This window comes from Xiphophorus hellerii, chromosome 17 (assembly GCF_003331165.1).
Source record: "Xiphophorus hellerii strain 12219 chromosome 17, Xiphophorus_hellerii-4.1, whole genome shotgun sequence".
Taxonomy (NCBI): domain Eukaryota; kingdom Metazoa; phylum Chordata; class Actinopteri; order Cyprinodontiformes; family Poeciliidae; genus Xiphophorus; species Xiphophorus hellerii.
The window spans coordinates 19,681,700-19,694,509 of NC_045688.1; the positions used below are offsets into that span (position 1 = coordinate 19,681,700).

The 12,810-nt window shown below is 41.3% G+C and overlaps 1 protein-coding gene across 1 annotated transcript; it reads right to left on the reverse strand.

Moving 5' to 3' along the window:
- Positions 1–1,080: 1,080 nt before the first annotated feature.
- lemd3 (LEM domain containing 3) lies at positions 1,081–10,797 on the reverse strand. Its single transcript, XM_032588858.1, has 13 exons — positions 9,522–10,797; positions 8,351–8,391; positions 7,511–7,580; positions 7,143–7,216; positions 6,928–7,007; positions 5,455–5,600; positions 3,891–3,992; positions 3,717–3,819; positions 3,486–3,649; positions 2,933–3,014; positions 2,724–2,829; positions 2,551–2,629; positions 1,081–2,458 (listed from the first exon to the last, which is right to left on the reverse strand). Exons 1-13 carry the CDS (start codon positions 10,795–10,797, stop codon positions 2,298–2,300), a joined length of 2,484 nt encoding a protein of 827 aa, XP_032444749.1. The 3' UTR covers positions 1,081–2,297.
- Between the last annotated feature and the right edge of the window lie 2,013 nt (positions 10,798–12,810).

The window sequence follows — 12,810 nt, forward strand, 5'->3', positions numbered from 1 at the left end:
CTCTTCATGTTCTCTGAAAACAGTCCTGGTTGCTGTTTTTCATCTGAGCTTGGCTCAGGTTTCTTATTGTCAACAGGGAGTTTTTCTTTTCCACTGTCACTACATGCATGTTCAGAATGAGGAATTGCTGGAAAATTAATGACACAATGCCAGGGATTGTCCACTGTGGCCCAGAGAGGCCCTTTGGATCTCCACAATTAAACTAATGTTTCCAAATATGAATGTAATAAATTCAAGTTTTATCAGTTTTTCATTGAATAATTGTACTGAATTTCCTCAACATTGAAATTACCAATAGCATTTTTATATGTTCCTTCAAACAACTAAGAGAAGATCATTTTCCTCAAAGATTGACTGCACATATAACATTTACAGCAGGGTTGCAAAAGCAAGTTATTTTTTTTGTTTGGTATGGGTTCACCAGTGGCATCTTCTGGGTTGACTGTAGAGGTTCCTTGTCTTCTGTATGGACCGCTGTGCCATAGAGTTCCACAGGTGTTTTACGTCTAGTCAAAGACCTGCCAGTGACCAGTGGTGTCTCAGAATTTAGAGTTCCCTGGAAACAAGTCTCTGCTTTGACTGTTTTCTTCCCAGGCTTGTCCTTTCATATTCCATTTGCTTTGGATTTCAACCCAACAATATTTTTTATAAATATTCGGATCCCATGGAAGAAATGTGTAGATCTCCTGGACAATTTGGTTTTTCTTTAAGAACTATAACCAGAAATGATGGCTCTTTAAAGATGACGATGTCCTATATTATATAAAAAACTGGGAGGTTTTTTTTTTTCAGAATGTGAAATTTGTGGTTAGGGTTAGGCAAAAATGGCTCTTTGGCTTATGAAGATGGAGAGTTGTAAGAACCCATTGGATCAATAAATAAGAACTTGATGATCAAGTGACTTGAAATTACATCAATTGGTCCTGCACAGATAAACTGTTCTAATTCTGATTAAATAGAAGAACTTATCTGCAGCCATAAATGCCAGCATAATATGGGATGCAGTAAAGAAACACAATATTCATATAGGAGTTCCTCTAAAAATGTCCAACCCTTTGTAAGCGTTCAGATGGTCCAGCATCAAGCTCTAAATGATCATTTATTTCTCAAAGTGTTCACTTTATTTTGTCTTAAACATCCTGACAATCCTTACAAAGCAAGTGTCAATCATTAATGAAAAACATACAACAGGTCTAGTGACATTAAAATAGTACATAACCCTCATTAAAAATGAAAATAAATAGAACCTTTTGGTTTAATATCAAAGGAAACTTCTACAAAACGCCAACTTCCAAGTTTCCAAACTAAGAACTATACGTCTGCCTCATTTCTCCTCTAAACAATTTCAATATTTTCTATATCCGGTACATTCTCTAAAGCAGTGCCAGTTCAAAAAAAAAAAGCACAATTTAAGGCACAGTTGGATCATCTGCAGCAAACCATCACTGCAGCAAGCAAACGCAAAATATGAAAACTATATGCACAATTTTACACAGCAAAAACTGAGTCTGATACTGTATTATCTGCATTAAAAACAAGCATCAGCTCACGTCATGTTTTAGGAGTACAAAGGTGCAGCAGAAACAGGAGACTGGAAGCTTCCAATGCTTCAGATGCTTGCAGTGTGTGGGATACATGGAGTTCAGTTCAGTTCCTTCCATCAGAGTGCTGACATTGTGGTTAAGAAGGAGTCACACTGACTCTGGTGGAGCAGGAAGTTTAATCTAATCTAATCTAATCCTGTACTGTGAGTGTGGGTGAACGGAGGAGTCAGGTGGTACAGACTCCGCCCCTTTTGGAGGTCAGATGGAGCTAAAGAAATGATGGAGGTTTCCCAACATGCTAGAATGCTGCTGTTGCATAATCTCAGGGTTTTCCTGCAGATGCACTCAGTCTGCTGACAGGAGCATCAGGATGTGTGCTCAGATCATCAGCCTCTCTCTCTCTCACAAAGACACACACACAGAAACGCACAAACAGAAACACACACACCACGGTGGAAAGCTTGTGCTTGTGCAGAAGGATTCCCATTTTCCAGTAGCCAGGATGGAGGCGGTGATAAACAGAAGTGAACAATGACAGTGTTGCACTGAAAGCTTACATACATATATAACTCCACTGTGGCAATGAGCGATGGAAGAGAACAAAGATAACAATAAATACTCACTTTGCTTTGTTTTCAATTCTATGACACTTGAAATATAAAGTTGATGTTTTTAAAAACTCTGCACCACTGAACAGCTTGTGCTGCCGCCTCGCTGTGGGGCCACAGTTCTATGATACAGGGAGGGGCCCTCTCAGGAGAAGCCTGAGGAGTTGGGGCCCCCGTGCTGCAGCGGGCAGGGAGCCGGGGTCTGGTGGAGGCTGGACGCCTTCAGGGGCACACTGCAGCCCTGGGCCTGCGGGAAGCGCTGGTGGTACCGGTCCAGACGCAGATACTTGACTGTCACCAGCTTACCTGCAGGCAAACACATCACTCTATAATACAGAGACACACACACACACACACCCCCCCCCACACACACACACTACTTAATGCATATAACTCACCATCAAACCAGGAGCCATGCAGGGCTTTGAAGGCTTTTCCTGAGTGCTCTGCAGAAAGACACTTCACATAGACACAGCCCTGTGGAAACACACAGTAAGTGGAAGAGAACCACAGAACCAACCCGCTTCAGAACCACAGAACCAACACGAATTAATGACACCACACAGCTCACCTCTTTAGAGTTCTTATCAACAGAAATATGGACGATGCCGTCATTGTCACTGCATTTCTCCAGGATGGCTTCCTGGATGGCCAAGTCCCAGCTGTCACCAACCTCCCTGCGCAGGCACGCACACCCCCACACACACCCGCCCCCACTGAAAATCTGCACACAGGTTGGGGTTGGAGAGCCTTCGGTAGTTCAATCATGGTGGTACTTACATGTCTGGATCAAACATGTTTCTGATCTTCAGACAGGGAGTCAGACTGTTGGGTGGTGAATTCCTCCGATCCAGAGGGAATGCTGGGAAAAATACAAACATGAGACCAGCATTCATTTCCTGGCTGTAAATCAGCCGCCATGCAGCGGTCTGCTGCAGCTCTAAAACTTTGACAGAATCAGGCTGGCAGCAGCATGTCTCTGCATGCTCTCCTGTTATATGTCTCTACAGGAAGTGACAACATGAGGAAAGGCAAACCCTGAGGAGGCTGACAGGTTGATTCAAAATAACTATTTATCAAAAGAGGGAAATGAATTGCTGTTGTAACTGAGATCATCTAAGTCAGGGTTTTACCCAGAAAACTTGCTAAGCCTGTTGGTCGGGTTGCCAGATTTTTGTATTAAAAAATGTTACGTTGACAGGAAATGTAAAATATTACCAGGTAATTATGTCAGTGGAAGACATTGTTGACAATGCTTTAACACCAACTATTGAATCTTAAAAGCAACAAACAAAAAATACAATAAAATAAATAAATAGCAGCAGCATGGTACCTTTCCCCTGCCACATCTTGGATTTGTCAGAGCTGAGGGGCGGCTGGATCCACCTCCACACCATGAAGTCTGCTCCCTTGATCTGCTGCGTCTCTGTCCGGATCCTGGACTCGTTAGCTGAGAGGAACTTCACGGCTCGCTCCCAAACCTTCTTCATCTTCCTCCTGAGGAGCAACTCGGTTAACCTGGTCTCTAGAGGCCAGGTTAACCGCTGCTGCTGTTGGAACTCACCGATCCTGGGGCTGAACCAGAGAGTCTCTGACATGGGGGATGGGCAGGTAAGGCTCCAGGTCCCGGTTCTCTTGGCACGCCTCACCGTGGGTCCTTAACACATCTGGACCACAACAGTTTACACTGATTTCTGCTTTTTGCTTCAACCTGTGACGTGAAGTGTGCTGATCTTACCGATGATCCTCTCCACCATGTCGTACATCTGCCTCGTCTCCTCCTCCTCTCTCCTCCAGCGATACTTCACGTAGCAGACCACACTGCACACTAAGCCTACAACTGCAGACATGACGCTTTCATGTTAAGTTCACTCAGCAATACACCTGATACAAATAAGAATGTATTAAAATACAGGGTGGGAGTTAGCCCAGATCCTGGTGGGAGTGGGCTGTGGAAGCAGGGAATCTGTGAAGTAGGGCTGGACGATATAAGTGTTTCGTATCAATTTATCGATAATTGTTGATTAGTTTTTGTTTCATGTATGGAGCCAAAAAACACAGCCGAGTGTGGGGATGAGGGAGGGGTTAGTGGGCTGTGATCAGATTCACTGTTGTCAGCTTATCCACTGTCAGCTGTATTTATCAATTTTTCAGGCTCCTCTAATGCCTTTTTTCAAAATAACAGCTACTGATAAATCTAGAGAGTCTTTTTCTATGTTTGTGGAGACTTTTACTGTGACATCACTGTGCAGCTCGGCTGCAGCCTGTCTGTCCTGAGCGAGCAGCGAGAGCGGCCATTAGCCTCCGTTAGCTTCTCATCCTTCCTCAGCACTGCAGTCAGTCTGACAGTCATCAGTTCAAGAAAATTTGCACCTAAGTAGCCTATTTAGATGGTCTATCAGCAAAAAAGGTTGATTTGGGGGTGAGTTTCACTTTAAGAATCCTTCAATTAGATATTCAAATTCCATGCTCTTCTGATGCGGAGCAGCAAATGATGTTTATTCTGTTTACTGTGTAATTTTACAGTAAACAGTAAAAAATCTCTTGAAGTCCAGTGTGCTTTCTGACCAAAGCCCTACTGTGGTCAATAAGTATAAATCAACAGCAGTTAATTAAATTTGTCAACATCATATTTTTTTCCACAGATATTTGTGTGGTGTGTTGACATGAGCAGGTTATATCAGTGAAACAGGGGATTTTTCAAAACCAACACATAGAATATTGATGATGTTTTAAAGGACATTACCAGTTCTCATGGTCCCTGAATGCAACATCAGGGACTATGTTGTCCAGCTATGGTAGTGAGCTGTCTGTCATACCACACCTCATCACCCAAAACACAGCCAAAAGTATGAAACTGAAAAAAAAAATCAAACTCAAAAAATAAAAACCTTGAATCTGAAAAGCAGTTTTCAACATTTTAAATTTCACATAGATTTTTTTTATATTCAAAAATGCTTTTCTCAGTTTCAAATCTTTTTCAGTTTCAAACTTTTTCTACTGAACAAACTTTATGGTCTCACTTTGGCTCCATATGTTGTCCCACATGTTTTATCATTGACACATGGTATGAAGATGGTTGAAGTTAGCGTTTTAGAACGAGCTTCCACTAAATATCATGTTGATAATACTAACTAATGTTTATGATTAGCCCTTCAGAGTTATCATAGCTAACTTGTCGGTTAGCGGTGCAGACCACTGCTCCTATTGTTCCAGTGTTACATGTTTTAGATCTGATGTTACTTGCATAACTTTGACCTTCGTTGAACCTCCCAGAACTCCATGCGTTTGGGTCCACTCACCAACGGCAACAACCAGGACTTTGTTCATGACTGTGAGCAAAGCTCGGCGAAAGCGGCAGGTGAACGGCATCCTGGGATGCGTGGATTCCAACCAAGAGATCTCAGACACATCTGTCACTAGGTCGTCAGCTCGCTGCCCACTCAGCCTGGAAACACACAAGTCCATCACATGTTCACACCAAAAATACTTTATCTGTTGTGGTTTCAGTATGAAATAATTGCCTGTGCAGCTATTGTTTCCATGGTTTCCAGAGCTTTATTTACAGATACAGGACATTTGTCACTTAAAAGAGATTAAAGAACAGACCAGTTACACCTAACTGATGCATGCTGTACAGCCACAATCTCTCCTAGCAAAGTTATTCATACCGCTGGCAGATTTAGATTGAAATTTATTCAACCAATAAGTTGGTTTCTAATAAGTAATGAGACCGGCATCTCTCAAAAGATAAAATAGTAATTTTTATGGCATTACCATCAGTTAAAATGGTTAATCCTGGACTGGATTATTCTTCAATCAATCAATCAATCAATCAAATTTTATTTGTATAGCACATTTCAGCAGCAAGACATTTCAAAGTGCTTTACATCATTACAAACACAGAAACACAATGCAATATAGAATCAATAATCAAAACAAAGCATTAAGTCAAGTTCCATCCATAAATTTGTAATTGATTACATTTCAAATACAATTCTAAACAGGTGGGTTTTTAGTTGAGATTTAAAAGAAGTCAGTGTTTCCTGAGATTCTTGACTGAATCTCAGGTTGTGATCACTACCACGTTCATTTCAGCATAGCAGAGCTGCTGCAAACAGCAGTCTGTCATCATTAGCAAAGGATGGCGGTCTCCGTATGTCAGTACATTTTTCCAGAGAAAACATGATCGCCAACATGTTGAATGAGGAACATGATGATGAATAAACAAACATGGCCGCTCTTTATGCAAACAAGCTCAACGTTCAGGTTCTTTATTTTGAAATAGACAAAGGAGATGTTCATGTCTGTTATGCTGGAGTCGACACTTCTGCCTTTGTTTACATTTCACTTGGTGACATAAAATAAATACCAGACTCTCTGACTTATAGAAAATTTGGGATTATAATAGTCAATTAAATATTCGGTCCATACAGAAGGAGGGAGAGGTTCCTTAAAAGCCCACCGCTAATAATAATAATAATTAATTTTATTTATAATGCTCTTTACACCAAATTGAGATCTCAAAGGGCACATTCACACACTGATGGTGGTAAGCTACTGGATTATAGCCATGACTGCCCTGGGGCAGTCTGTCAGAAGCCAGGCTGCAAACAATGAGTGCTGAACGGGTATCGTAACGCCATTACCCCCTTATATGTTCTTTTAATATAACTTTAAACATCAACATACATTTATACCCACAAGCAGCCCATGATGGCTAAAGATGAGTTGCTATAGCAACAGTCACATGAACATTTTCTCCACATCCTCACCTTATACCAACATCCTGGCCAGCTCGGATGATCCACTCCAGAGAGACGTCAATGAAGTCTTTAAAGTCTCCATTCTGAGCCTTAAAAACACACAGTTAAAACCAAGACGAGTGAGTCCATCCAGGGTCAAACTCTGATGGCTTCCAATGTAAGCTTCTGATGCTCAATCAGAGCAAAATCTGACCACAAGTCAGCGTCTGATTCATGTCACCTACCAGTAAATACTGTGTGACCTGCTCTCTGGACAGACTCCTGCTAGCATACTGCTGCTCTCCACAGTCATGATGACCTGTGAAGCAACACCAGAGTTACAACTGAGTAACTGCTTACATTAAAGTACATTCTTTAGATGTATATATCATATAGTTCATAACAGCTGATGCTCATAGGAGGCAGTATGAGTCATGGTTAATAAATCCTAAACTGGAACTGAAAATTTTGTTCTGAACAGAACTCAGGATTCATGGCACATTATTGTTGTGGAGTCAAAGTTTTGAGACAGATTTTAATAGCACTGGCTGTCTGTGTGTTATGGAGCATGTGTTCATATGAAGCTAAAACTAAACAATGAGTCCATATCTACCAGCAACGATGGCCAGGTGATCATGGAGGCTGAGCAGCAGCTTTAGGATCACGTCTTTTTCTGTCTTACTCTGGGAAAAAAAGGAACACTTGGTTACTATAGCAGCATACCATATAGAACTTTGTAATATAAGCTCTGTACCGACATGCCTATGACACAAACTGATCCTGAACACCAGCAGTGTTAGATTTTTTAGCCAGAGGTTAAAAGAGCTCATTGGCTCGGTCAGCTGGAGGTGGTGGTGGTCCGACCAATCAGATGATTTTACACTCAGATACGTAAAAACAATGCAATAGCAAAGCCTGCTTGAGCACAATATTTCTTAGGATTCAATAAATCGACCCCGATTTCCTTCAGTTTGTCAGATCAGCAATCAATACTTGATGAAAAACTGATCTGTGCTGTGAAAAGGAGTGGAAATCAGCTCTGCCATGACAGAAACCGCCCTCCTCCCCAACAGGTCACGCCTCAACTTGCTGTTAACATCAGTCTCCATACTGAGGCAAACTCAGCAACTTTGTTGCCATATTTAGCAACTTTTCAGACAACAAAATCAGTCATGTTTTTTGAAGGTTGGTAATCAGCCAAAAAACTGAAATCAGTGCAAACTTAGATACGACGTTTTGTTGTGCATTCATAGTTTGCATATTAATATATTTGACCAATCGGATGGACTAACTGTCATTTACACATCTAATGTACATTTTTTGTGGTAAAAACAAGTTAAAAACAAAAAACCCAATCAAATTGCAACCAAAGTAAAAAGTTAATCTTTACTTTTTAACATTGTGGATGTCTGAATATATGAATATATGTCATAAAGGAAGAAATGATACTTACATATGAGGAGTCAAAGTTGCTGCCAAACGGGTGGCTCTTAACTACAGCAAAGAGACAAGCAAGGATTAATGAAGATAAAAAGATGAAATCAAAAGTTAACCAGAACTATTTAAAATGTGTTCAGAATAAAAACAACTCGTGTAAATGTTTCTGGAAACTTTTTACGTGACATGAAAACTTTGATCGCTAAGCTGGTGAGCCCAGATCCAGTCTCTCACTGAGAGCCATCAAGTCCTGCTTCACATCATAAAAAGTCATTTTAAGATCAAATAAACACAAAAATCAGTTTATAGATGATGACTGTTAGGAGAAAGCATCTGTCCAAATCACCCTGGTCCTGCAGGAAAACAGAATTGACTCTCCTTGTTAGCCATTATTTGGGTTTCATTTCACCAGCCAGAGCCTGAAGCATCACTTCAACAGAACCTGAGAGACATAACTAACACCATCAACAATGACACACATTCAGATTTTACATTATGTCGAGATACAAGAACTTTCTACTCCAGATGAAGTGTTGCCGATGAAAACTTTACAGAACTTTAAACGATGCTCAAAAACCTGACAGAGGCAGAAGAAGAAGAATCACTGGAAGAAGAGCTGAAGATTCCTCCAGTGAAGCAGCAGGTGGTCACAAGCAGTTATTACGATCTTTGTTAGCTGTAAGCTATAAATCAACCACACAATACAATACTAAACAGTGAACTTAACATATATTATATACAAGTTTCACTTTTGGAATTGAAAAAATACAGAAAAAGAAATTACTTTTCAGTATTCCTGTTGACCTGTATTTGTAGTATACTTCATAAACTACACCACTTTTTCATTTTAAATTCACCTTAGTCTATATATTATATATACATGTATATACTGTATATGTATACTGCAAAGTGGTACAGTAAATGTCCTTCCCCTGTGATTATCAATTTATATTTCTGTCAACATCAATAAGTTTTATACATTTATGTAAATGCCCTGCCTCGTGTAATAACTGGATTTTATTGTTGGATCTCCCCAGCTGATAGGAAAAACAAAAAGCTGCTGTGATTACTAATTGAAGCCAGTAATCCTGGTGTATTTTAAATTTAAATCTCTTTCACTCCAGCTGGTAATATGTCCCTCTCTGCCGGATGGAGATGGGCCAACATGAAACATTTTAGACACTTACTGACACCGTCTCCCCCCGGGGATCCCGAGCCCCTCATGCGGATGTACATGAGGCCGAGCAGGAGGAAGAAGAGGCAGGCTGCGGTGAGCAGGAACATGGACAGGTAGTGTGCGCTGAAGCTTCCGGAGGAAGGCTGCTCCTCTCTTTTAAACTGCAGCAGCAGCTCATCCTCCGGGGCAGTTGGCTTCTTCTTCTGGGTTCCCGGGCCATATGAGTGGTTCTGGACGGGGATGTGATTAGAGTAGCCCCCCTGAGGGCTCAGGGTCGAGCTGTAGGAAGCGCGGTAGCGCGGTCTCAGCATGTTGCTGCCGGACGCCCCCTCCTCGCTGTTAACATGGTTGTTTTCCCCGGTGTTACTCCGGTGGTCCTCGCCGAGGGACACGTAGATCGACTTCCTGGGAAGCATGTGGCTCCGTAAACCTCCCGATGCATCCAGGTCTCCTTTCTTCCCCCTCTCCTCATCCTCCTCTCTGCCGCCTGCCATGGCTCTGTTCCCAAGCGGATTAAGCGCACAGTTTTTTCCTCCGATCCGGGACCCTCTGCCGTCTACAAGCGTAGCAAACGGTCCGCTTGTGTAAATCCGTCGTAGCTCCAAACTCCTCCGGTCTCGCTCTGGGCCTCCAGGGCCCCCAACTTCCTCCTCGTCCGAGTCTGAGTACTCTCCGGCTAGTTTGCTTGTGTTCAGGCGAGCAGCGCTGCGACCATTAACCGGGTGGGAATTCTGCACTTCATCATTAACGTCTTCGTCCCTGGATTCAGGATCATGCATAGATCTTTTACCAGTTTCCCAACCCAGAGAGGCACTTGTCTGTCCGTCTGGGCTCGGGAATGAATTGCTTTTCAGAGCAGTCCCAACGCCATACTGCTTCTTGTTAGCCTCGTTAAGAGGCGTAGCTGCTCTAATCTTCAGCTGTTGTTGTTGTTGAAGGTGTGGGCTTCGGCTGGGTCTTTTCATGTGATCCAGGCCCTTTCTTTTCAGTGGCGTTTCCGCGTCAGATTCGTCAGAGCTGAAGCCGAGAACAGAGGACTTTAGGCCCGGTCTCCTGCCGGAGCTCAGGCGCCTGACGTCATGTCTAACTGGCCTTGGTGCCCCAATGCTGCTGCTGCTCGTCCCGCTGACTCGGCCTTTACCCCGCTGCTGTTGCTGCTCCTCGCGAAACTTCTTCAGTTTCTTTAAATACACCGGACGTGTGTTTTCTGTGACTGGGCCAGGAGTGTAACCGAAGCACTTCAACTGGGAAAAAAGCTCCTCATCTGTTAACTGCGTCGACGCCATCTTTGGAGAGGAAAAAATGTCTGAAAACGTTCTTCTTCGTCCGTTTCCTTATCTATTGCTGTCGTCAACACAAAGCTGCATTACTGCCACCTACATTAGAATATATTGTGTATTTGATTATTAATAAATTATTTATGCTACTACTACTACTACTACTACTACTAATAATAATAATAATAATAATAATAATAATAATAATAATAATAAAATCAGCCAAAAGAGCCACCACCAGAAAGAAAAAAAAAAGTTCATCGTTCTCGTGAAAAATATTTATTTTGTAGGGATGTACAGTACCCAAAATTATTCACAACCCTTTCCTTCCCCTATTTAAAATGAGGCAGGGCTATCTGAAAAGATTGTTCAACAATTTAAAATGAGGATTCATAAAAAATATATAATTTACATTTTAGTAAAATTAGCATCTCAATAATCAATGGAAGAAAATGCTTATCAACATTACAGCAATTAAACCCTTCTTATAATGAGTGAATAGCTTTTTGTCTTTTTCCACTGGTACAATAATAATTTATCTTGAGGTTAAAATAAATCTGTGCCATCATTCTAATCTTTACCTCGCTCCACAGATTCTTGGTCAGACTCAAGTCAGAACTCTGGCTGGGCCACTGTAAAAACTTAATATTACTTGCAGTCAGAAGAAAGATGTTGATAAAATTAAAAAGATTATTTTAATCCTAAATCTGCCAGGCTTATATGAAGCTTGGGCTTACCTAAAAATGAATGTCTGCTGAAGAAAACAATGAAATAAACTGAGAAATAAAAGACTAAGTGTATTGCTAGAAGGAGTATATCTATATATATATATATATATATTTACATATTTTAACACAGTTGCAACCAGTTTAAGTAGATAGAATGAAGACACATTCTTCATTCATTTAGACATTGACATTTTTCTCAATGTCTAAATTAACTTTAGACCATAAACAAGAAAAGTTTGGTTGGTTAGAATGACCTGTGTTATTCATTAAAAGCCATAATAATGGGAAAAAGAATATATCAGAGTTTACATGTAGAATGATTACTGTTTCTTTAAGCAATGTGGGACTACCCAGAAGTCACATCTGAGTTAATTGGAGCCACAGCTGCAACACTTTACTTTCTGGTTCGACACAAGTCTATTCAAGAGAAATCAGCAAAGACATCAGGAAGAGACTCATGGAGTTGCACCAGTTTGGTTCATCCTTGGGAACAATTTTCCTTGAAGGTGAAGCATTCATCTGTTCATAGACATGATTGGAATGTCCAACCATCCAACCAGAGGAACCAGAGGAAGAATCCATTATTCCAAAAGAAACAGCAAAAAGCCAGACTGCAGTTTGCAAATGTCCATAGAGACAAAGAGCTTCATTTTTGGAGACATGTCCTCTGATGTGATGGGACTGAAGTGGAACTGTCTGACCATAATGACCATTGTTACATTTGGAGGAAACATGGGGATGATTGTTGCCTGGAACACCATTCTAACTGAAGTATGGTGGTGGCAGCATCATGTTGTGGGGCTGTTTTGCTACAGGAGGAACTGGTGCACTTCATAAAATAGATTCATAAATAGGCATTTTGAGGAAAGAACATTATGTGGACACATTGAAGTGACATCTGTAGACATCAGCTATGAAGTCAAAGCCAGGATACCAATGGGTATTCCAGATGGAGAATGTCGTTCAGGCAGAGTGGCCCAAGGACAAGGTTGATGTTTTGGCGAGGCCATCTCAAAGCCAGAGTAAGATTAAGATGGGTCAGAAATCCTGCAAACTAATGGGACAAGCGTGAGGAAGGAACCCCCGTAAAGTTTAACCAAGGCAGTTAAAGGCAATGCTAGCAAATACTGCACTGTGCATTTCATACGGTTCTTCTTGAAAGTATTCACAGCGCTTCACTTTGTCCTCATTTTGTGATGTTACAACCTTTGTTATATTGGTTTGTGAACCTGCTCTGATGAAGTTTGATAAGTGAAACAACCACCATCATGTCAAAAAGACTCAAAGACAAACA

Excerpts from the sequence above, each read along its gene's own strand:
- lemd3 (XM_032588858.1), bottom strand. The coding sequence starts at position 10,797 with ATGGCGTCGACGCAGTTAACAGATGAGGAGCTTTTTTCCCAGTTGAAG. Across the intron at positions 7,217-7,510 it reads TCACCTGGCCATCGTTGCTG|GTCATCATGACTGTGGAGAG; the intron begins GTAGATATGGAC and ends GTTGCTTCACAG. Across the intron at positions 2,830-2,932 it reads AACATGTTTGATCCAGACAT|GGAGGTTGGTGACAGCTGGG; the intron begins GTAAGTACCACC and ends GTGCCTGCGCAG.